The sequence below is a fragment of the Daktulosphaira vitifoliae genome, unplaced genomic scaffold, assembly GCF_025091365.1.
Source record: "Daktulosphaira vitifoliae isolate Bord-2020 unplaced genomic scaffold, ASM2509136v1 Scaffold_2, whole genome shotgun sequence".
NCBI classification, from domain to species: domain Eukaryota; kingdom Metazoa; phylum Arthropoda; class Insecta; order Hemiptera; family Phylloxeridae; genus Daktulosphaira; species Daktulosphaira vitifoliae.
This window is the reverse complement of record NW_026099573.1, coordinates 17,507,218-17,534,094: the sequence shown is the minus strand read 5'-3', so window position 1 is coordinate 17,534,094 and position 26,877 is coordinate 17,507,218. Positions and strand designations below refer to the sequence as shown.

Below are 26,877 nucleotides of genomic sequence, written 5' to 3'. Positions count from 1 at the left end.
GTTATAAAAAATTGGAAAATTCATTAAACAAAATAATCATGTTGCTAATTCTGCTAAAAAACAATATATAAATTAAAGAAAATGCGTCTAAAATAAATTTAACCACACATGCAGTTGTAGGAAATATAATAACACAAGCAGTTCATCAAAAGTTTATTATGGTTATTTATATTGAATATATATCTTATATCTTCGCGGGATAACTTTAATTGTCAATTGCAAAAATAACTTTTAAAAACTCAATTTACTTTAGTCATTTTTTTATAATATAATTTTAAAGTAGCAATATTTTATATTTTTCGATCAAAAAATTTTGCAAAAACTACTTATTTGGATAAATTATATCACGATCAATCGGTTTACGATAGATTGATGATGGGACATTGTATACTCGACAAATTTCAAACTTTATAGTTATGGTATGGATGAGTCATTAGCTTTCGGAGTTTGTATTCATTCGAGATAAATAGCGGCTTGTACATTTTTCTTGTACTATTGACTCTAAGTATTACAACACCTATAACTCATAAAGATCTGATTCGAAATTGGCTACCATAAAATGTTGGTAAGACAGACGCCAAAATATGTTTATGTTAGAATTTTGAATACAAATTATATTTCTTATTAAAGCGAGTGGGACAAAAAAAAATACATATATTTTTTAATGTAGTCTATGAATTTAATAATTGTTAAAAAGTTGATCTAAAATGTCAAATAGTTTCTTAAATATTCTAGAAAGTTATAAATAGAATTTTAATATTATTTTGTACTTTGAATTACCTAAAGTGTCAGGAACAACACAAACATGTTCACATTCTTCACGTGTTTGGAATTTATTATTATTTCCTAAACATCCACTATAGATGAATTGAGCGCACTGTTTTCGATCATTATCATAATACCATGTAGGGTGATATTCTTCGCAAGGTCCTGTACTTTTTGGCAAATAACAAACATCTATGAAGTCATAAAAAAGGTCCAATTATAATTATATATACAGATTATATATAAATAGATTTAATTCATGTTTACCTCTTCCAGAAGGTTCAACACAAACAGATTTACAGTCTTCTTGAGTTTTAAAACGATTATTATTTCCACCACAACCACCGTACCAAAATCTAGAACAACCTCCATATTCACTATCAAAGAACCATTTGACAGTGAACTCGGTACAACTTCCACGGTCTCTGGCCTCTTTGCAACTGGCTAAAACACATAATATTTATGATTGTAACAATTTATTAGTTAAAAATAATAAGACATTTTTTTTCATATTAAACCCTTCAGTAGTTTCCTATAAGTATTTAATTTCCCTATTCTAGTAATATAAAATAGAATAATAAAAAAATCTAGGGGAGTCTATAAAAAAAATTGTTTAACATATTATAAAAATAATTTAATTAATAAAATGTACTCATAACAAATATTAAAATTACCTCCTGGTATTAAGGGTCTTGTAATACATCCTTCAAAATCTTCACCCCTTGCTTCAGTAATACCATCCAAGCAACAACCGTATCTAGAAGCTTCACAGGTGCAATTTTTAGACGCATCTTTAGCTGGTGTTGTATTATCACCACAACATCCAAATTGTGAATTTTCACATCCACAACCTTGTAAATTTGGACCAAGAGCACGTGAAACGCCATCTGGACAACATCCAAACTGATATGTGTGGCAAGGACATCCCTGGTATTGTGGTCCAGATGCAGATGTAAACTTATCAGGACAACACTTGTGTTCAGTATATTGACAACCACAGCCTTCATTTTCAGGTCCTCTAGCAGCTGTAGTGTTATCGGGGCAACAACCAAATGGAGTGTAAGTACAACCACAACCTTTAATATAATATTGTGGGTATATTAAAAAAAATTATTTACAATCTTCTAATTAATATCTTAGCGTAAATTTTATATGAATGTTTGTTGGTAGATAAAAGATAAACTGAGCTTAAATTTTGAAAAATTAAAATATTATTATATTCTAAAAAAAAAGAAACACTTAATATCTTATGAAAAATCAATTAATTCATTGTAATAGTATAATAACACTATAACTATAAAAAAAAAAAGAAAAAAGAAAAAATTCTTATGGTAATTTAATTACAAACTGAAGCTTATTTATTAAAGATACCTTGTAAATTGATTCCTTTAGCCTTGACTATATTATCTGGACAACATCCATATTGAGAATTTAAACAACATCCCTCTTTATTTGGTCCATGAGCAGCAGTACTATTATCGTCACAACATCCAAACAATGTCTCCATACACGATGGTGTACAATCTGAAATAAGGTTTAGATGTTAAAATAAAACAATATATTTAAATATGACAAAACTTTATCGGCTATTAATTTTAATACCGGTATCGTTTCCATCAGCTGTGCAGTTATTGAAACCAAAATTATCGCATCCTTCAAAATTAGGTCCAGTTGCTGCAGTTACGTCATCTGGACAACACCCAAATTCAGATGATTTACATGAATCAATGAAAATATCATCAGTTGATGATTGAGTCGATGAATCAGTTGATGTTATAATATCATTTTCGATTGTTGCTAAAAGAATTAGATTTCTTACATAAAATGTGATTAAGTTCATTTTTGTTTGTAAATAATACAAATAAATCATAAATAATCAAGAAATTCAAGAGTTCATTATTAAAATATTTCTTCAATTTAAATCTTACTTAAATCTAGACAGCCTTCGAAGTTTGGTCCATTAGCTGCAGTGATATTATCCACACAACAACCATATTTTGTATCTGAACACGAATCACACTCACCAGAGCCTTCAACACATTCGTAGCATCCTTGGTTACTGGGCCCAATAGCTGGAGTAATTCCATTTGGACAACATCCAAATCTTTATATACACAAATAAGTAAAACTTTTATAAATGAAATAGATAATTTATTTGAATATATATCATTCTATAAATGTAATTACTGTGTGTTATGGCAACTAATTTCAAGAGGTTCGGTGGTAATGACTACCGGAACAGTAGTCATCTCTACGGGACAACCTTCATTATCGTTTCCTTGAGAAATGCTGAACCCATCGAGACAACAACCATACAAAGTTTCATTACACATAGAGGGTGGACAACCTTCATTTTGAGGTCCATTTGCTGGAGACACGCCGTCAGAACAACAACCATATTCAGTGTCTTTACAAGTGTGTATTTTCGGACAACCTTGAAAATGTTAATTGCAAATATTTTGTTATAACCAGTTTGTATATCTATATATTTATTTTACCTTCGCTAAATGGTCCTTTTGCAGCAGTTTTTCTATCGGAACAACATCCAAATTCTGATTTTTCACAAGCTCTTTTTTTCTTTTTACATTTTAAACTTTTTTTATTTGGAATAAGTAATGGATTCTTTTTAACTGAAGTTTCTAAATAAAATTAAAACAATAAACTATTTTTATATTATTTTAAATTTACATACAAATTTCGAAAAATTAAATTATAATTGTAAAACACGCTTCGAACGTTTTACTATGGTAATTTTAATCACTATCAGATATTAATTAATACTAATGCAAACTCAACTCCACTTCAATCTCTACTATACTTTGTTTATCTTTTAGTTACATTATAATTTGAGATGAATATGAAAAAACGTAAAATAGCTACATGTTGATAACAGCTGAACTTAAAAATTAAGTTTTTTAAAATAAACTAGGCCAAGACATTCTTTTAAATTAAATTTATAATAAAAATTACCTTTTTTTGTAGTTATTGTGGGATTGGAACTAGTGGAAAGTGAATACTTTGGATTTTCGGTAGAACTATCTATAAAAGTCGAACTATATACAATACTGGACGTTGGAATTGATTCAGTGGACACAGATGATAACATTTCAGAAGTTATTGAAGATATCAATGTTGATTCTGTACTAGATGATGATTCAAATATTTGTTCAGTATTGGATGAACTCATAAGAGATGGTTCAGTATTGGATACAGATACTGTTAATAATTGTTCTGTGGTTGATTCAATTTCCGATGAAATAAGTGGTTGGTTAGAAGTAAGAATAATTTCCGTCGTTGTACTGTCTTTTTCTACATTGGTAGATGATTCTGGAGATGTATCAAATAAAGTGACTTCTGATATTTTTTGTGGTGCTACTGTAGTCAATTCATCTCGGTCGTCAATAGCAGTCGAAAGTTCTAACATTTTGGTCACATTAGCTTGTTCTTGTTCAGATGTTATTTTAACTGATGTGGTAAGAGATACATCGATTGATGATACATCAATTGATGTAACTTCAGTTGATGTCATTTCAGTAGATGTCATTTCAGTAGAAGTCATTTCAGTAGATGTAACTTCACTAGATGTCATTTCAGTAGATAAAATATCGGTTGATAACATGTCACTTGTTGTGGATTCGTCAGACATAAGAGAGGATGTTACATTTTCTTCTACTAATTGCATATTTTGAAGAGCCTCTCTTTTTTTTCGTTTTATTTTTCCAGTTATTCCTGAAGGTTTAGAGGGTTTTGCTTTTGTAGTTTTAGAAAGCCCAGAAGTAGCTCTTTCTTGTCTAGATAAAGTTTTAGATTTGCTACTCGTAATTAAAGGTAAACTTGTGCTTGTCAGAAGTTCCTCATAAATTACTTCAGAGGTTGATTCTTCATTAGTTGTACTTCTATCTAAAAGTGAAATAGTTGAAGCATCAACCATTACTTCTGTAGATTTGTCATTATCTGGAGAGTAAGATGGAGTGGTCAGCTAAAATTAATAAATTCAGTTAAATACATTGTTTTTCTTGTTTAAATAATATTTAAGAATATAATAGTAATTGTATACTACAAGCATTTAGTGTAGTAAAGTGAGATAATTTTTATTATAAATAAAATCGATGACTTATTATTTATCACTGATTGTCACACTATGTTTACTATATGTTTTTGGGATCACTGAATCCGAATCCAAGTTTTAAAAAACATCAGATTCCGATTACCTACACACCCAAAAATATATTTTTTTATGTGACAGTTAACTATTAAGAAGATGTTGGTTATATTTTTTATTTGAATAATATTTTTAGATAACTTAGACTTGAATACAACCTCATTATCGGGTTCAATTGCAAATGGTGTTACAGTAATCATTTCTTCTTCACATTCCTCTTCAGATGCATCTTCTTCTAAAATAGGTGTCTTCAAATCAACCGGCAAGATTTCATCTGCACGTTTAATAATTTCGTATAATTAAAAAAACCTAACCTTTTTTAATAAAAAACTTTTGCATAGACACTTACCTCCGCCACACGGCTTATCATTACATTTATCATTATCAAACAAAATTGTGTCTTTGTTACATTGTTTAATATCAACAGTCTTATTACCAATCATACAGAATACTTTTCTGCTTTTTTCACCTGATCCACACGGCTTTGAACACTAAAAATTAAAATTTTTATTTCATATCGTAGGACCAAAACATAAAATAATATTTTGATTTTTTTTACCGCACTCCATGGTCCTGAAAACCATTCTCCTTTACAAGTTTCCTTTCCGGTACAATTTTTGGTATCTTCATACTTTTTAGCAAGATCACATTTAGTACTATCTACCTTTTTTATTGTTTCGTCAACCAGAGTACCGCAAAAGACTTTACGAACTTGTACCCCAGTACTACATTTGGACGAACACTATAAAAATGATGCACATTTGTAGTTTTCTAACTTTTTATTGTTCAACTCAAACATACCTCGCTCCATTGAGTGGCATACCATTGAAACTCACAAGCATCTGATGTAGTACAATTTCTAGTAGTTTCTGGTTGCCTTGATGGCTCACAAAGTTTAGAATTAAAAATTTTGCCCTTTGAATTCGCGCATATCACTTGTCTTGTTTCAATATCCGAATTACATCCATCACACTAAACGAATAAGTAGACATATTATGGTGACAAGTTAATTTATTTATAATAAAAAATTGCAGAACTTACCCCAGACCACATGGAAGCTATCCAATCAATGCCTTCACAAGGTCGCAGTTCACATGATTTTTCTGTTTCTGGCTTCTGAGAATCACAATCACTATCATTGAGAGTAGTAACTTTTTTATTTACTTTTCTATAGCATGTTACTTTTCTAGTTTGCTTGCCAGGTCCACATAATTGATCACACTGAAATAGTAAAATACTGTACTTAAATTACAAAATACAGAATAAAAAATTGTATTATACTTTTGCGTATAAAATGTAGAAACGTCAACTCATATGTCTATATAAAAATGTTATCATTAAAATTAATAAAAAAAAAGAAGTGATAAAATTTATTATGATTTTGTACGGCAAAATTATGTAAATCGAAATTATGGAGAAATATCTATTATTATAACAATAAACATTTGATTTATTGAAAAAAAGTAGTTTTTCAAAATGTTGCATTAATAAGATTTCTTTCTATGTCAATGATATATAGGCGATAAATTCTTACATCTGGTAGAATTTTGGCCCGATTTCGGATTTTTCCACCATCTTAGTAGCATGTTAATTACAGTGCTATATGAGCAAAACGGAAAAATATCATTTTCGTGGATATAAGTGTTGAGAAAAAATCTCATAACGCTGTCAAAAATCAAGGATTTCAAAGAAATTATCAAGATATTTTTGGAATATCTCTATACAAGTTTAGTAAATTTTTCAGGTTTTAAATTGAAAAACCTTAGTGGCTATGAGCGTTATGATAAAATGTTTAAACACTCACAGTGTGCTAAAAAATTTATCTCGTCTTCACTTGCAAACGCTTCGATGCAAATCTGTAGATTGTATTTAATTCTAAGAAATTGGTGGATAATTATAAAAGCAACATCAATTCCTTTTTCCTTAATTATATCTTAATTAGGGGTTCATTGATTTAAAAATATAATATATGAATAAATACTAATTATAGTAATTAAATTTAGTATCAAATTTATAGTCAATAACTTAATATTGTAATTTATACGGAGAAATTATAAAAATAATAAAGTAGTTGTATATTTCTTTGCTTTTAATGCGTATAAAAATTTAAAGGGCTTAATGTAATACTTTTCAATGAAAACTGTTTGTTAAATATGAATAAATGCACTGGACTACAAAGAACTTTCATCAGAAACAAAAATATAATTTTCTTTTTCAACTTTTCGCGCTGCTTTCAAATCTGAAATTAAACATTTTCTATCACTTCTAATTTTTGATATTATTACTAACTAGTAAAAAATAAGTATTTATATATAAAAAAATAATTAAAACAAAAAAAAATTGTTTTCAAATTATTACTGATTTTGATTTTTAAAATGTTAAATATAATCAGTGCAAAATGATATTTTAATCTATTTTTTTGGTCGTTTAAAATTTTTTTTTTTTGAAGTTTATATTAAAAAAAAGTTGAATTTGTTACCATAACTTTTAGCTCAACTTGCAAGTTTGAAATTGATATCATTAAATAGAAAATTTTATGAGAATTAAAAAAATATTATTGTTAAGATTAATATGCAGTTAAGAAATTTTATAATTACTATTAACATTAAATTTATCAGAAAAGCTCAATATTTGTTTGAATTTTTATCGTAAAAATAGGTCAAGTGAGTGCTGAGAAAATAAATGATAGTCACAAAAAAAACCATATAGTAAAATAATTTTGACGTATTGTTTTTTAAAATCGGTCCAGCGAGAGCTGAGATTAGTGATAACAGACACAAAAAAAACACATCATAGTAAAATTAATACCTTCTCAGCATTGCATCGAAGCTAATATATTTGCAAGTTATATTCTAATGAATAAATGATAAAATTACTAGGAAGTGATAGAATTATGATTCTATTAAGTAGATGTATAAAAAATAGCTTACTGGTTTCCATGGATTGGTATGCCAAAGAGGACATTCTAAACCAACATTACAACTTTGTAACATTTCTGGTTTAGGACCATCATATTGTTCGCAATAAGCACTATCAATAGGTATGTGTTCACCATTTACTTGACGCATACATTTTATCTAAATTTGAAAAATTAAATAATTTTTGTATGAATTATATTTTTTTATGCATTTTAATATAATAATTATTTATTTGAACCCACAGTAACTCAGTCTATTGGACTTAGATTAAATTAATTACAATAACATTTTGAAATATTAAGATAAAATATACAATACTTTAAGATTATGATAACAAATAAAATTAAAAAAAATAAATTACAAGTAAATACATTTTTATATGATATCTAGAAGTTTATTTTGATGATGAATTTTATTCCTGTTTCTTCGGAGTGAACTAATGTTGATAGCAAATAATCTCCTTTTCGTAATTGGTGATATGTATCTGTATATTTTCTACATTTATTAAAAATTTGTTTAACTGTTAGCTCGTTCCTATAAGAGTCACATATAAATGCTAAATGTTTGACTATAAGATGACCATGGGTTAATCTCGTATGTCCTTAGTATACTGATAATTACTTTCAGATTTTTAGAAATGTATTTTATATTGGTTGAGAGGCTAGATAGATTTGTTTTCTGATCTCGTTATTAATATAGTGTTACAAGAAAATCACTTTTTATTCATTCTTTAAAGGAAAAGAATAATTAACAATTATTGTATAATGTTTTTTATATCGTTATAAGAATTTATCTTTCAATGTTCGTGTGTTGTTGTTAAGGTAAAGTTTTTAGCTAATTTATTTATAAATTCATTACATTTAATAATTATATGAATTGGTATCCACATTAACATTATATGAAAACCTTATTTTTCAAGCCTGTGGATTTTGTTTTGTGTTAATCTTGTCGGTTGGGTGATATTTATTTTAAATACCTAATAAACAAATTAGAAAAAATTGTTGAATATATTTTTTTTTTTATAATTCTAAGATGTTGAAGCTTTCGTGTATGGCAACCACTTTAGCTGTGTATATAGGTGCATTATTATTGAGTATACATATACTCTTTTATACTCTATATTACCTCTAAACATAATTTTTTATTTATTTTTTTGATGCATCATTGTAGAAGTGTTCACTTTGGTCATTGTCTAATAATATTGAGTAACATTAAAGTAAGGTAGTTGTTTATAGAAAAACTCGATATTGTTTTCTTTCTTGTGATATGACAGATCTATTCTTATACTCAACTTTGACATTCATAGAGGAGTTTTGGCATGTTCTAATTTAATAATATTATTTGAATTTAGTTTTCCAAATACTTTTAATGAGTAAGTTGATATAATTTTTATATTCTCCATTAAGTGAAATTTATTAGAAATAATTATTTTATATAATGTGTAAGATTGCTAAAGTAGACTAAGGATATTATTATCCTCTTTTACAAATGTATTTCAATGTATGGAAATTAATTCCATTGTCACTTATTCATGAAATATAGGCAAACCAAAATTAAAGGGAGCAAATTTAGGACATTCAGTAGTGTGGATTTTCTACTGCTCTCGAGTGCGATCACCAACACACACATTATTAACAACTATGTTATTTCTCAATAAAGATTTATTTTTTTTAATTTTTCAATGTTTTTTTCATATTAAAAACACAGCAAATAGGCACGGAGGAATATACATACATTTTATCCGGCAAATAACGTACTGATGAAACGGTGGCGGAATGGGATCATTGTAATAAATGGGTTTATGTCTAAAATTATGCATCAAAATGCAAATTCTTGCTAGAATTACGAGGTATATTCGTAGTAGAAATGCGTGCTTGTAAAACACAAGACCGACTAATAGAAGAAGATTCATCTGATCTAAAAACTATGTATGCGAATTTAATGGACATAGCGACTACTAAAGAAACTATAATGAGAGAATAAAATACCTGGAAACAGAATGAATCTGAACTCAATTATCAAAAGTAACTTCACCAAAATAAATAGGTCAATTATCAACCACCTGATAAATCAAAGTGTAAAGTATGTGGCCGCTCATATTATTTACGAAGAAACTGTCGGTATTAGGACTCTAGCTGCAACATTCAAAAGGTCGTTTGGTACCTATGTGAAAATATAATATGAATTTTAAGTAAAATTATGATATCCATTCATACACTAAATTTTTAACTGAAAATTCTAATGAAACAATAGATGATTAAGCAGTTGAGTACAATTTATCTCATAATTTTTTTAATTTGATAAAAAATAATTCTCAAAATAGAATTAAACCATTTAGAAATAATTTATTAATAGAGAATGCAGATGTTAAGATTTAATAGATAGAATCTTTACATAGTGTAATTTAAAAAAAAATTTATTCTGCTCTTTTTAGTAATATCATAATATTAAACAATGACAATTTCTTTCTGACTGTGTCAGAAATAACAGAAATCCAATAGGAAAAATAGAAGTAAATGCGAAAAATTTTTTAAATCAATTTAAAATGTGAATAAATGTGATAGAAAAAGGGTGGGTCTCCATTGATTCAAATTATTCACGCATTTATAATAATGTGGAAAAGATAATAATCTGAATGTTATATTGAACTCATACTAAGATCTATTTAAAGACACTACAGGCAATTTTAATCAATATAAAAAAAAATTCATTATAAAAATGTTTTAATTCGAATTCAATTCCACTAGCTCTTAAAAATAAAGTAAAAACGGAAATCTATCTTTTAGTTAACAGAAAATACTAATTTTGCTAAATTATAATGAATGAATCACCCCAATACTTCCCAATACTAAAATCCAACGGTACAGTTAGAATCTAAGGGGATTTTAGAATTACGATTCAGTGTTAAAAAGTAAAGAATATTTCCTTATCAAAATTGAGCACAATTAACAAATATAAGTAACTCCAAATATTTTTTGAAAATAAATCTCAAATAATTCTACCAATAAATAGTTATTAAAGAATTGAATTGTAAATACACAAAGGTCTTTTCTGTTATACTAGAAGTCCCTCGGGAATAAAATCATCAGTGGGTGAATTCCAAAATGCTATGGAAATTACCACAGTAGAAATTACTGGAATTGAGGTATTTTAAGATGAAATAATAGTGGCGGGTAGTAAAATTTAGGAACACAACATCAAAGTAGGTAAATTATTAAATGTTTTTAATAATTCCGTTTTTAGGGTAAAGCTAAAGAAATTTATGTTTTAACAAAAATCAATTGAATATCTTGGCCATAAAATAAATAAACAAGGTTTATATACATAAACAAAACACATTGATGCAATCCAAAACGCTTAAATAATATCTATTGTTATTATTCAATTCAATTTTAGGTCACAAAGAGTTTAATATAGGCTTGCTTTAATGGATGTAAAAAAAAATCATTACACTAATTTAACATATGTACATGTTTTCAAAAAAAAATTATGATAATTTTTAAAAATTTATTTATGTTAATATTTTTGCTTAAGTGTATTATTATTTTGTTTTGTGTTATTTAAAATATTTATGAGACATCCCTAATAAAATATGTAATCAAATTCACTTTAAAGACAACAATAATTTAATTATTTATAATATTTATGAAAAAATAAAGTAATGACAAAACTCGATCATAAATAAAAATAAATATAATTACAATATGAGGTTTCAACAGGGAAAATAATTAAAAGTTACCTCTCTCGTTTGAGTTCCATTAGTGCCGCATTTATGAGTACACTCCGACCATTTTGATGGTAACCATTTGGGTGGACACGGCTCCATCGAGCAAGATTGAGTTTTTAGTGGTTCAAGAGCCGGATCACAAAGTTCCGAAGAAGCAGGTGTCGAATCGTTCTTTTGAGCACACCAAACATTTCGAGTTCTTAATCCTAAAAAATGAAAAATTGTTAGTAACACACATTTTTTAAAGTATAGATAGCAAAATTTAAGGTAGAATAATATTAATGAAAAATTAATATTAGTTTTTTTTTTTTATTACAGCCTTTTTCCCAGATAACAATTTTATAAAATAATGTTATAAAAGCATTATTAAAACATTATCAAAAAAAAAAAAAAGTTTTTGGGGATACATCTTTATAAAATGAAACGATTTTAAAACTAATTTTTAAATTAGGTGTCTTTATTAAGAATATATAAGCAGAGGCTAAATAATTCAATTTTTAAAAATATTTTTTCATTTTATTGAATTTCTAAAATCTAAGATTTTATTCAATAAAATTGATGTAATATATTATTATGTAAGAAAAACAATATTTTCAATACTTCTCCTGTATACTTAAACAGACTTTAAAGTAAGAAAAAAATTATTTTCGTTTAATCACTATTACCAAATTCAAAAAAGTCATATAAATTTTTATATAAATATATTTTTTAAGTAAGATTTTTCATAAATTGGTGTATATTCCTTAGGCCGTATATTCCTTTAGGGCTCTAAAGGTTTTTCATTATATTCATTCTTGATCTTAAGACAATGTTTTTTATTATTTATATTTTCGAAATGTTCTGTTTATAAGTTAAATATATTTACCACCACCACAAGTCGAAGTACACTTAGTAAATTCACTATACATCCAATTGTATCCTCTAGATAAAGTTTGTCTGACAGCATTGGTCGGGATGCTGTATTCGTATTCAATACCTGGATTCACTTCTTGATACAACAGCTTTAAAACATTAAAATGAATATATTATCATTTACAAATTTTATTTTTGTTAAATTATTATTACAGATAATCAAAATAAAATATTAAAACATACAACAATGTAGATGGCTTCTGTAATTGGCCCTAGAGCTGTTATTATTTCTGGCGTATATAATGCTTTCCTTTTTCTTTCGTAATGAAAAACTGTCCCGCAGAAATAAAGACTTTTTGGATAATCTATTTTCCAGTTACCATTTAAATAATAATGTCCAGTAATATTTCTAATTGCTAGAATTTTTAAAATTTTAGTTTGAATTCATATATACAAAACATTATTTGTTAGTAAATAAAACATAATTTAACCTACCTAAATAGTTGTTTGATGGTTGAATTTCTCGAACTCTAATATTTGTAGCACCGGCAGGAATTAATAAAATATCCGTGTAACCTTGAAAAATTGACGGTATACTTTTAAACATTTTAATATTTTACATGCGAGCTAATACATATTAAATAAAACAAATAAAACATTATTAATACATTTTAGCTTCGATGCGAAGCGGAGAAGGTATTAATTTTACTATGATGTGTTTTTTTTTTTTTTTTTTTTTTTTTTTTTTTTTTTTTNTAAATATTTTATAAATGAAATAAAAAATATTATTAAATTCTCCAGGAGCGTTATTTTTGGGGGATTAATTGGAAATTTGCTCCATTCTTAATTAGCAGTACATATTGGGACCGGTCATCCCATACTCCTATTAAATCAAGCCATACCGGGTCATTTAATGAAATCAATACATAGTTAAAATTCAAATTTGATTGGAAAGAAAAATAATTTTTGCTCAATAACTTATGATAAATTGCACTATTTTAAAATCACTTTGTTATCAATAATCATAGATAGAAAACACAATGACACATTTTTAATTTTTTTTTTGTAGATTTCTGTAAATTAATTTGACAAACGCTTTAATGATTTAAATAAAATCATTATTTTAATAAGTAACGATTTTCTGTCTTCTTGTCCTGACTATTTTAATTTTAATTATCCTTATTCTAAAGAGTTTTAGATAATTACAAGTATTTTAAAATTAATATGTTACATTTAGAAGTTGAATTTTTAAGTTCTAAATCTTTTATAAGTTATTTTAACGAAAATAATGAAAAATATGTTATTCATAATCTTTATTCAAATTCAAAAGCTTTACTTCAACCTCTCAAATTTTATCCTGAAACTTTAAAAATAATATTACTTTTTTTTTCTTTTATTTTACAAAAACCAATCTATACAACTATATATACAATATTACTTTTAAATACTTTATTTATTTTCTCTGTTTCAAATCAGAGATTTCTTTCTTTTCTTAAACTAATAACATTTTATTCAAGACTAATATATAGGTGACTTTCGACTTAATGATTTATCAGTTATATTAGTAGAATAAGAAGAGGCTTCAAAAATCAATTTAAGGAAACTCTAGATATTTTTGTTAATAAAAATGATCACAAGTATCCGCTAGCTTTAAAAGTACGTTATATTTTTCTTTCTGCCATCATATAGGACGTTGTTTTAATATTTTATAATATTTAACATTAAACTAAATAGATAGATCTTTTTTTAAATACTTTTTAAAAATAAAAGAATGATTTTTATCATTTATATTTTTAAGTTATAATAAATGAAGTTTATTTGTTTTATTAATTGTTTTTGTTATAAAACTTCACACTTCAAATTAGTATAAACATTATTAAAATTATGATTTATATTTTTTTAAATAATAAAGTAGTCATTTTTTTTAAAAGTTAAATATAAATATGTATATTTATTTAAAAAATTAGTCTAGTAGTTATATTAAAGGGGATAAAGCCCGAGCAAAGCGAGAAATTTTGTGAAATGTTTGACCGGTAATAAATTTGTTCCAGTTTAGTATAATTTAAAATGACGCCCCTGAAATTCTTCCTTATTTACATAATAATATTTTTTATTGTATTACCATACTGTAAGTCGTTCATGTCCAAAATTCCTCTAACTGTATTGCAGTCAGTTCCATCACCACCACAATTACGACATCGATCTTCTCTAATTGGCGAGCCGAGAATATTGTCACAACCAACAGGCTAAAATTTATAATTTTATTGAAATAAAAAAAAAATGCATTTATTTTCCGTAAATTTTAATTAATTAAAGAAGATGAAAATTTAAAACATAATTTTACTAAAATCGGAATTGAGAGTTGAATGCCACTCTAAGCTCTAACTATTCTAACGTTAGGATATTTAGCATACAGAAATCTTGACATTACTATCTTAAAACATATGTAAACTATATCAAATTATCTAAAGAAGTATGAGAATTATCTAATAGGTTAATTTTAATATAATAATACGTTTTCGATATAAAATCATAAAATTAAAAATTAAAAGTAATCATAATAATTATATTTACCATGCATCTGCCATCGACGCAAACATCTAATGACTCGCTGTCGCATAAAGTACCGTCTATAACTTTGTTCCTGTGTCTATAATAAAAACGTTCACCTTTTGGCATGCAATTGAGTTCACATTTATTTGAGCCTTTAGTGTATGGTACCCATCTGTAAGTATAAAAATTAACAAGGATGAAAAAATCCTAAACTACTAATAATAGCATACAGTCGTAAAAACGTTATCACTCACTCGTACATAGCTCCTTCAAAACTTATTTTATTAAACGCAGAACATTGTTCGAGTCGGAAATCTAAACTCCCTGAAGGACATTGCTAAAACAAAATATTGTGTCAATTTATAAATTTATTTAAACATTAGTAATTTGTTTTATATCATGAAAAAATTATAGACTTTTATTAATATAAGATATATGAGTGTGCCCTAGGACAGAGGCAACTAGACTAAAATTTATACAGTTTTTCACTGTACTTTTTCCTCAAATTTCCAATTATAAAATAATTTGTATGCTTATCCTTTATACCATCCTTTATACAAGGATGGATGTTAACTCTAAATTTTCAAATGGAAATACACATAATTTTAACTATATTATTTAATAGATACAAATATAATGAAAAAAATGACTGATCGATATCAATTTTTGGACCAGTGCTTCAAAAGTTATTGAAATGTTAATACTTTGATTGAAAGAAGATTTTGACCGGGAAATGTTTAGTAATAAAACAACAGTACCCATTCTTCATTTCTAGTTATTACTTTAAAATTTTAATAACTTTTGAAATATTGGTCCAAAAGTTTATATCGACCAATCATTTTCTTCATTAAATAATTAATTAATAAATAAGCTAGTTAATTACATATGCTGTTATCTGACAATAATTAATCGATGCCCTTATATGATAAAAGGAATAAACTTGAAAAATACATAAAAAGTTAGGTCTATTATGACGTTTTTTAAAAAAGTCATTAAAAGTAGTTATTTTTCCAAAAATAACAGAAAAAATTTACTTGGTGGTAAATAAAAATGTTTAAATATAAATCCCATTATAAAAATAGCCCGAGTAAGAAATCATTATGAATAACATTATAATTATAGCATTTAAAAGAAAAAAACAAAAATAAAACGTAATATATCATTAAACATAATACAACTTAAAACATTGAACAATTCTTATAAAACATAAATAAATTATTTTCAAACATTACATTTAAAAGTAATTTATTTTAGAAAAAAATTCTTTTTTTAATCTGATCCCTGAAAATAACAAAACTAACAACGAATAATAATGATACCACTAATCGAATAAGAAAATTTCAAATAAAACTAACAAAAAACCTTGACAAAATTTGATTTGACTATCTTCTCAAAAAAACTATCCATATTTGCTGTCCTAAGATTTTTATGTAATAAATAAAGCACAACTTACTTGTGTATTACAAGAGAAATATCGTTTAGACGGTCCTCTACAATCTTGAGTGCCATCAGGTCTAAATAAAATGAAAAACGAGTTATTAACGATTATTACATTTAGTATTTCATATTTTTCAAATTAGTTTAAAAAATTAATTTAGTTCTTTTTTATCAAGTAACCAACCTGTAGGACAAACACCGCCTAGTTTGACAGGCTACTCCGCCACCACAACTTCGAGAACACTGGCCATCGTCTGTCCAAGAAGACCATTGGCCATAACCTTCAGGATCTCCACCTTCTAAGTACACATGATATTCCGGTATAAATCCGGAACTGCTAAATGTAGTATTCCATTGTTGTCTTTTGTGTCGGCCGTGTCGTATACGGTGCTGAAAATAAGTAATCAAGACTTAATAATTGCTTATCAATTCTCTAGGACTGCATCGTTGTATTCAATGTTAGTTAAGTTTAGATAAAATTTGAAAAGAAAAACAACTTAAAATATTCTAAAGTAATAATATTGTTAATAAAATTAAATTCAACCCTAAAAGTTAGTAATAGTAATGGAATTAATAAAACTTTCCTATGAAAATATAAATTAATTTAACATCGTTAAAGATTTCCATTAAGTCTCCGTATCAGTGAAATGCTTTAACATATTTAATTCTTTGTAAAATACTAAATTGTTTTATTTAAACTAAAAAACACGATATTACTTTCTAAGACTCTATTAAGTGTTCCATCGATTAATAATCAAATGCAATAGAAGTTGGTTCTAAATTACTTACATACGCAGTGATGCACCTAAGCATTATATCATTTATTTATATGTGTACATAAGCAATCAGCGTGTAGTATAATATATTATACATGGATAAGATCAAGAACTGTGTGTTAGAAATAGTGATTAATGGAGTGTTAAAAATACACTACAACATGTCATGGATTATACAACTCTCACGATTTCCATATCATCAGCAATGACCATAGAAAATATGGTTAGCAAAATCTAGTAAAATACCAAAGAAACGATGATTCCAAATAAAGATTAAAAAATGTATTCAAATATTAAGATATACCAAAAAAATTAAACTACCCGAGGACAGTGTTTCTTTTATGGATCACGATTTTAAATTGTGAATACCGTGCAAACAGACACATCTCTTAAGGAAACTGTCGATACCTATCTGAGATGTGAGTGCAACGTGAACGGTCTACATGTTACATTATTTTATTGGTTCTGTTATGGTCACTACGGTAATTAATATTCTTGTGTATCGAGTGACCGCTTTAACATATACCATCAAATATACGGTTTTGAGAAACAACACACCTCCCATATGATTAATTTGATCACTATAGAGATCATTAAATATGATATATAATTTATGAATCATAATTAGTATACAATTTCAATGGTGCTCTTACACAAGTGTTTTTCAAATATTTGATATTTTTAAAATTATTTCACACAGTACAAGTCACAAAAAATTATTACCAATATTGATTATGAATTTTATTTATTGTATTATTCATTACATTATTAATAAAAATATATAACATAATGTACAACATATATTTTTAGATTAATAACTAATTTTAAATCACAGCAAGTCGATAAACTTCAATCGAGTATACAAAAAACAATTAATAGTAATTTAAATTAAATAAATTATTTAATTAGAAATTTGCTTATAAATATTATAAAGCTGTTGGTTAATAAATAATGCTCATATATAAACTATTATTGAGGGGTCTGTATTTTCAAAGATAATTTTGTTGTTTACTACCATAGAAATTTTGTTTTTTAACTCATTTTATATGACTTATAAAAGCGTAAAAAAATTTTATTTTGCTAGAAACACAATAATGATTTCTAAACAGAAACATATGTTGTTATTTTCAAAAATATTTTTTTTTCAAGGTCAACTTGCCATTTGTATATATAAACATTGTAATTAATTTTTCGGAAACTCTTGTATATCTTAACAATATATTTAAATTTATTCACAGTTCTAAAAAAAAAAATCATATATGAAATAATAGTAATATAAATTTAAACAATAAAGAACTTTAATTTTCATTTTAATTTTGATTGAACATCTCTTGTCAAAATATTAATGATATACAAGATAAATTATTTCACATTTGTGTGAGGTAAAAATATTTAATTATTCAGGAAACATAGTCGGACTTAAAACCTGGAAGTTCCTTTACAGTTACCAAAGCAAAATTCCTCTTCAGTGGTGTATCCGAGAAATTATTATAGAATAGATCCATATAATTTCTAGAATGTAGAGTAATATAGAGTTCTACCCCTTCAGTTTCCACGCTTCAATCCAGACGCCATACCTCCATTATAAATGCTTTACTTCAACGCTAGAGTATTTTACTAAACACCAAAATTGCATGTATCTATTAAAAAAGAAAAGTTACTGGCTAATGCAACAAGATGATTGTTGGAATCGAAGGATTGCTTTGTGGATATTCTAAATGTAAGGAACGTTATCGATCAATAACCAAGTCATAAAGCAACTTTTCTTAAATATTATTAAACGAAATTTGAACAAACTGTTTGGGGAATATTACTTAATTACTCCTCCACTTTAATCATTTTTCTATAAAAATTGGCAAGTAATTTTCATAAATTTTGGGATGCTGCAACAAAATTAGTGCCCTTTAGACTCCCCTAGATTGCGTCTATGCTTCAACGTACTATCAGTATTTTTAAATTTATATTCTATAAATAACATCATGTTGTAATCCTCATGCAGGTAGTTGTGAAGTAATTATGATAATCATACTGTTGAATAATTTGTATCGTCCCTAAGTAATCTTATATTCAAGATAACAATACATTATTCTTTTAAATTGATTCTATGTACTAATAAAAGAAGTAAAGCTAAAGAAAAAAACAATCGTAACACTACCTTTTTCATTGTTCAAAAGGTATTCAATGACACATAAAGCTATTTACCGTACTATTAAATAACAATTGGTAGCTTTTGAATATTTTCCTTGACTATAATAATTCACCATGATACTTGTAAATGTATTATCCCTGTAGAGATTTGATACTTCACAAGAACTATTACCATTTATAAATATTACTACCAATGTTTCACAAAAGATAAATACATATGAAATTAATTTACTCGCAGAAGGGGGTTGCCAGTGTACACCTGTAGCTTAAATTATTAAATGTAATATAATAGCTGTATATTATTTATTTTTTCCCAGTGGTTATAGTATATTACATCAAATAATTTACAAAAACCCTAATTGACACAATCAACTAAATGATAAAATTGAACATTTATTAAAAAAATGCATATACTCATTATAGTTTCAACAAATACACGCAAATGAATTGGGTACTTTTTTTCAATCAGTTTTCTGGTACTGCCATTGATATACATACTGGGTCGTTGACTAGTAATTATCTTTGAATTATCATAAGGCGTAGTAAATCAATCACCCTGTACTATTCGATAATATTAATAATCATTAATACTTTTTTATTAATTTTTAATACATATTTTTTATAACAGCCTCACCCAATGCAAACCTAAAAAACTATGCCTCTTGACCCTGCTTTTTACTTACAACAATCCTATATGTAAGAAAAATTGAAATAATTTTTTTTTTAAATTAATATTAATTTAAGTTGACGCATCAATTTATTTAAATAATTGTATATCATTGTAATAATAAATTATCAGTTATTTTAAATTTTGGTACAATTATTACATACATTTTATTACGAAAACTTTAAACGTTCATTTGTAAATTATACAACACAAAGAATTAATTGTTTTAAATATCACAATAAAGTTACAGATGTTTTTTATGACTTTTTTTTTGGCATAATTAGACTGCAAGTATGTCGTTATGTACATAAATCATACAAGTAAAAAACGTACCTTTATACGACGATTTGATTTATAGTGATGGATAATTTTTTTTAATCGGTATATTTTATTGGTGTGTATGTGTAATTGTGTAATTATCTCTGTTAACTGCAATACACATTGCAGTGAACAGAGACATTCAAAATCGTCTATTGTTCTTTTAATGCAACTATTATCTCGTGTACCGATGGCAACGCTTAACTAATACACTCAACGAATAAATCCTTTAAGGTTAATGCGTTTTCGCATAAAACAATAAGAATGCTGTTCATAACAATAATCAGAAACATGATGTCTGAACGGATAGCATTGCTTCTCTTCTATCGAATCACTTATGTGAATAATATTTACATAACATATATCATATATTATAAAAATTACTAATTGGTTTCATAGGGGCAACTGGAAGGATTATAAGGGGCTTATTCATACATAATTCTGTTGAAATCCCTCTCATATTTTTCGTCTCACAGAGACGAAAAAATTAATTTAGATTCTTTAAATATTTTTTGTTTACTGCACATATGATTAATTTAATATATTTTTAGATACTCTAGAGGGCATTTAATTACAGTACAGTAATTAAAAACAGGATTTTAGCAAGTCAAAACTTAATTTCTATATTTCATTTAGTATTTTAAGTATTAAGTAGGCAACAAATTCAAAAGTTACAGTAACGGAACTGTATATGTGAATATTCTATATTGTACTTAGTGACGTATTAAAGAAACTTACATGTATAAGCGTTATTTATTATATAACTATCATTCAACCACCCTAATTTTTAAATAAATCATTTTTTCGAAATGAAATTTTAACATGCAAGTATAAATAAAAAGCTGTTTTCCAATTCTTAAATTTTGATTGAAATCCGATTATAAAAAAATTTAAAATTTAAAGTATTAATTTTAATTAAATTTACTAGTGAATAATAGGTGTATAATTAGAATGGCTATAATATGAGTTGACCTGAAGGATCCAATATAACAATTATAATATATAAAAACATCAATATGAAAATCTTTTTTTATTTTATCGTAAATTATAAATCCTAGAAAATTGATCAATAGCTCAATAAGATGGTCTAATTGAGTTGACACTTAGTGTAAATTTAAAAATTAAAAAAAAGTCTTTAAATAGTTTAACAACTTTAAAAATGTCAAATTTTTATCTAAATTTATCTTAGGTTTTCAAGATGTGTTTGTACCAGTGGAACATTTTAGCAATAAAATCCTGAATATAATATTCCCATATTCATTGAAAAAATTAACTCAAAAATTTTATTAATCAAATCAAACGCAAGTCACCAAAGGATAGTGCAAATTTTTAAATAAATCGCCTAAAATAATGTAACAAGTATTTTTTCAAAACTATCCTTAAAAACCCACATTTGGTAAATATTTACGAGCAGTTTAAAATTTAAGTCAATTACCGATTAATATTGATTGAAATTTATTAAATATATCAAAATTTTTGATTGTCCATCTAAATAATTTAATGTATTGTTTATTTTAATATTATTCTTATATTTTTCTTTAATGTTTATTTTTATGTATAATTTTTATACTAATTATGTTGATCAAAGTAGACGGTTTGGTTGGATTATTAATATATATTTATTAATTTATTATTTATATAAAATATATTTAACATTTATTTATTTAATTATCATTTACAATTTTATCTTCATTTAATTTTTTATAAAAAAAATTATATTGCATTGAATCTTCAATAATTTTATCTATCTTATAACTTAAAAACGTTACATATCGTAAACTCTCATCAGTGATAGATTTGTTTTGATTATTGTAGTTTTTAAATTCTCTATTATAGTTTTTTTCTCTGGGCGACAATTTCAAATAGTTACATAATTTTTTTGAAGGTTCCAGACAATTTTTAAATCCTCTATTTATAGAATTTTGGTATTTATTGATATTTTCTTGAAATGTATGCCATATTTTTGTTTTCCACAACAATTTAAATGTAATTTTAATACTTTTCTTAAAAAATTCTCTAATGAATATAACATTGTTAACCATGTGATTAATAAAATCAATGAAAGAATCATTTTTATTTTTTAATATCTCCAAAATTTGTTCACAAATTCCAGAACAATTATTTTTATTGTCAACTATAATACTATTTTTATATTTTAAATATTCGTTAGTTATATATGACAAAAGGCGATTGATTAATCTAATTTGCTCAAGATACTTACAATGAAGCATACCAGCAACCAGATTTCGTTTTTCAATGAAGTTATTATCGTTGACATCAAAATATTTAATTGACACATATTCTATAAGATTATTTTCAGTAGTATCAATTGTAAAATTAGCAATAAGTTTTTTGTACTCATCATTATCAAATAGATGATCAAATTGATAAAATTCAGATAAATATTTATATTGGATATAATTAAAATCACTAATCACAAAATTACCGACAATATTTTTAAGTGAAGTAATATTTGACGAACTTGTTGTCGTGATGAATTTCACTTGTAAACACAAAAACGTAATAATAACCACCAAAAATTTATTTAAATACATTTTCTTTCTTAATCTAATACAAAAATTATTACTAGAAAAAAATTTGTTTAAATCTATTATAATCAAATTTAAATATGCTTTATAATGTTATAAAGTCAATATATCGCAAAAATTATAACACATATTTTTTTTGTGCAATTTTTTTATTAAACTACACAATAAATGTTATTAAATAAATAATTTCAATAGTAAATATAATGGTTCATTTTTACAGATGGTACTTTATATTTTAAAATAATTTTAATATACTTTTTCCTAGTCTGTTGTATTACAAATGATTGGACTTATTTAAACAGTAATTCCTTGTATAATAATATAATATATTTATTATATATAAACTATCTATAAGAACACAAAAACTATTTTTTTTTCAATTAAAATGGATAAATCCAAATTTATAAAAAAAAAAAACAATATTGTGTTCATATTGTTAAATATATTTTTCAGATATCGCAATACAAAAGACAAAAACTAGCGTGTCTACTTAAAATGAATAACATGTAAAAATGATAATATTACTGTTTAGCCAGTGCTTTTTTTAATACCGCAGAAGTCCATTTTGTTTCAAGGTTTCTATAATCTCTAATTAAGACTTTATTTTCTAAGTTATAGATAAGTCATCACGACAATTTTTTTTTAACTTATAGTAGATAATGTAAGCTTTAATTTAACATAAATTTAAAGGGTACAGTATTTCCAAAAAACTTTCAAAACATAAGTTGAAAAAATTTAATTTTTGTGCAAAAGTTGCTATTATGAACCTCTGTGGGCAGGTAAAGGGTCAGATTTTTGAAAAATTTATTCCAAATGAAAAGGAACTATCTAACGTAATTTTATAACAAAAAAAATTATTTTATTTCGTTCATTTTTAAAAAAATTATTTTAACAAAGTTTAAAAAATGTAAAATTTTCTCAATTATACTGAACTAATTGATCACTGGTATATGATAGAATTAAACACTGGTAAATCATAAGTGAAGTGTATTGTAATTATAATTAAAGTGCATTTGACTATATATGAAAGAGTCTAGAAGAACTTTTCATTATTTCAATAAGGCTTTACTAAAATTATAATAAAATAGTTTTAAGCAAAACGACGTGTCATATTTTTGTGTTCATTGTATCAAGTTGACATAAAATCTCCATTAAGACGAGTTGATAAATAGCTCTTGGTAATCATTATATTTCCGTTTTACCGGACAAAAAGATGAGCACCGCATACTGTGTATACATACGTGATTTATAGTCAAAGATTAACCTCTTTTTTTTCTTTAATAAGAAAAAAAACTTAAAAGAATAATGAATAAATATTTTATGGGGTTGTCAAACAGGTGTACGAAAGGGGTTAAAAGTAATGTATTTTTTGGTATTTTAAGCAGATTACTACAATGTTACATTTGATTTGGATAACAATCGAATTAATTTAGTAATTTTTCAAAAAAATTATAATATTACAGTTCAAGCAGTAATTTCACTTCATTTTTTGAAATATATCAACTAAAATTTTTTTTAATGTTGTCCATACTCTTTTATGTTATTTATATTTTATGGTTTATATAGCTCTAAAATAATATTTAATTAATTTAACAATTATTAAAAATTATTATTTTTGAGTCAATATATCAAACATCAAGTCAACTCAGCAAAAATTTTTACAACAATTTTTTATATGCATGTTAAGATTTATAGTTCCAGTGACAAATCCAGGGCGTAATGGGAATCAAGACTCCCCTAAATAGGTACTGTCATGACTTATTTTTTATTTTGAGACTCATATATCACCATATCATGTTAATTAATATTATATAAATTGAGATTTTTTTAAAAGTATTTTGTTCGTAAGTTTAAAGTTTAAAAATAATTCATATTTTTAGAAAAATATTTCCTAGAAATAAAAATTTCTGGATCTGTATTTATATAGTTATATAAATCTATTAGAAGATCTTAAATAATAAAAAATCATTATTCAAATATTAAATGAAGGATGAAAGAGTTTTTCTTAGTTAATCAGTTCGGGTATGCTAAACGATGTTTAAATACTACTTGTAAAGGAAGATGTATTTGATATGTAATTACACTTGTACAATTAATCTCCAGAGAGTAAAAAAAGTGACTTGAAATGCTTAAAAAAAAAAAACAAATTGTTTAGGTAAAAATTATTTTTAGGCTAAAAAATAGTAGTGAATAGTTAAATTTGGAACTACCTTTTAAACATTGAATTTTTTTAACCATCCTAATATATATATATATATATAAATATAATAAGATGTTCCTTTTTTACTCATTTCTTAAAAAAAAAAATGGTTTACTCTCAATTTAATAAAATATAGTTCATCAAAAGCCTATTTAAGAAAAAAAAGAGCCGCATAACAAAAATTATGGGAAGACTATTTTGAAAAAAGCTGTAAAAGCTCAATCAAAATATTAAAGACTACAAAAATAAATACTTATAATACTTAAAATTACTAAAATAAATTTAAAGAACTGACGATAAATAAAAAGTTAATAATTTTTTAGTTTTATATAAAAAAATATGTACACTCGATTAAGCGTTTGAAAATAGTGATGATCTAATTACAATAATATGTATACAATAATAATAATAATAAGTAATGCAATTTAAAAACCTTAATAAATAATAGTTAATTTTAACCAGTTTTATTAAGTTACGTCCTAAATTGTTCAAATTTTTAAAGTCCGAATATATAAAATACCTTAGACAAACATTGCATTTTTACACTTTGTTATTTTAAAAATAATTAAAATTAATTATAAAATTAATGTTAAAATTTAAATTAAATTATAATAAATTATAAAATTTATTTCATTAATCAGAGTAATTTTTAATGAGCTTCCCTATAACTATCACTTGAAATTTAGTAAAACGCTAGTGTACTTTTATAATTAAATAAATGATGTCATTGCTAACAAATTAATTGCGGATGATGTCTGACATGTTATTTTATGTTTGATATGTTATGATTATGCCGACTTTTCTCACAAGATGCGTCATAAGTAACATTATTGAGATTTATAGTTCTAAATATTTTAATAAATCATTCCTTTGCCTGTACATAAAAATAATGCTACCAAATAATGATTTGTTTGTTAATAATTTAATTAACAAACTTATTAAAATGATGAACATAAAAAAATGAAATGCATTCTAAATTGAAATCTAAAAGTAGAAGTAAGGAACATTGAATTTCTAATTTATTATTCACAAAACATACAAAGGAGTAAATATAGAGGAGTGTTCAGTAAGTAAGGAAACGGGTTTCTGTTGTACTCATTGACTTGTTTCCTTAGTTACTGAATACCCTATATATTAATATAGAAGCAAAAAAAATATTACTTGTATTCAATGATAACAATTAAAATTGTATGACACTAAAAAATGGTTAGATCTGTTCATAACGCGTTACAAAAAAAAGAATCGTAGCATATTTATTAATAATCAGCCTAGGCCTCCGCCAATAAGCCATCGTGTTGTGCACATTTTAATAAACGCGCCAGGCAACCGATTACCGACAGCGGTGCCGGTCTCTTTTGATGTTTCGAATGGCACACAATAGTGTGTACGCGATACTAGCACATGGCCAGCACGTGTGTAAGCGATGGATTTTTGATGAATGGAGGGCTGTGCTCAGTTATTTATCTGCCTCCCAACAACAAGTGCAACGACATTTATGGCACAAAAAAATCACGAAACCATCTCATAGAATAACATTTGTACTAAACATGCGATAAATAAAATGATATTTCTTACTTGTCTTGCTAAAGATGTGGATATGTTAAGTGATACAATCAATATGAACAATGCCAAGTGCCTGAAACAAAAATTAAATCAAATTATTTTTTCTTCATTTCTATATTAAATTCGCTTAATAAAATTTCAGAACTAATTACCAAAAACGATTTTACTTGACCGGTATTTACTCCTGTTCGAAATAAAATTAATTTTTTAAATTTCACAATTAAGTTCAAGACTTCTTTCAA

The 26,877-nt window shown here is 25.6% G+C and overlaps 1 protein-coding gene across 3 annotated transcripts in view; it reads right to left on the bottom strand.

Moving 5' to 3' along the window:
- LOC126898538 (papilin) overlaps positions 1-26,877 on the bottom strand; it is a 51,206-nt gene that overhangs the window by 10,372 nt on the left and 13,957 nt on the right. For all 3 annotated transcript variants that reach the window (XM_050672680.1, XM_050672679.1, XM_050672678.1), the window contains exons 2-26: positions 26,648-26,708; positions 16,599-16,804; positions 16,431-16,491; positions 15,232-15,314; positions 14,999-15,149; positions 14,547-14,670; positions 12,920-13,000; positions 12,668-12,840; positions 12,438-12,573; positions 11,585-11,778; positions 7,858-8,004; positions 5,969-6,148; positions 5,729-5,899; positions 5,487-5,669; positions 5,277-5,418; positions 5,086-5,201; positions 3,736-4,744; positions 3,264-3,404; positions 2,953-3,199; positions 2,694-2,869; positions 2,368-2,562; positions 2,137-2,289; positions 1,440-1,841; positions 1,033-1,209; positions 781-957 (exon numbers count right to left, since the gene is read on the bottom strand). In XM_050672680.1, the coding sequence (XP_050528637.1) occupies positions 781-957; positions 1,033-1,209; positions 1,440-1,841; positions 2,137-2,289; positions 2,368-2,562; positions 2,694-2,869; positions 2,953-3,199; positions 3,264-3,404; positions 3,736-4,744; positions 5,086-5,201; positions 5,277-5,418; positions 5,487-5,669; positions 5,729-5,899; positions 5,969-6,148; positions 7,858-8,004; positions 11,585-11,778; positions 12,438-12,573; positions 12,668-12,840; positions 12,920-13,000; positions 14,547-14,670; positions 14,999-15,149; positions 15,232-15,314; positions 16,431-16,491; positions 16,599-16,804; positions 26,648-26,708 (4,886 nt within the window). The remainder of the gene's footprint in view (positions 1-780; positions 958-1,032; positions 1,210-1,439; positions 1,842-2,136; positions 2,290-2,367; positions 2,563-2,693; positions 2,870-2,952; positions 3,200-3,263; positions 3,405-3,735; positions 4,745-5,085; positions 5,202-5,276; positions 5,419-5,486; positions 5,670-5,728; positions 5,900-5,968; positions 6,149-7,857; positions 8,005-11,584; positions 11,779-12,437; positions 12,574-12,667; positions 12,841-12,919; positions 13,001-14,546; positions 14,671-14,998; positions 15,150-15,231; positions 15,315-16,430; positions 16,492-16,598; positions 16,805-26,647; positions 26,709-26,877) is intronic.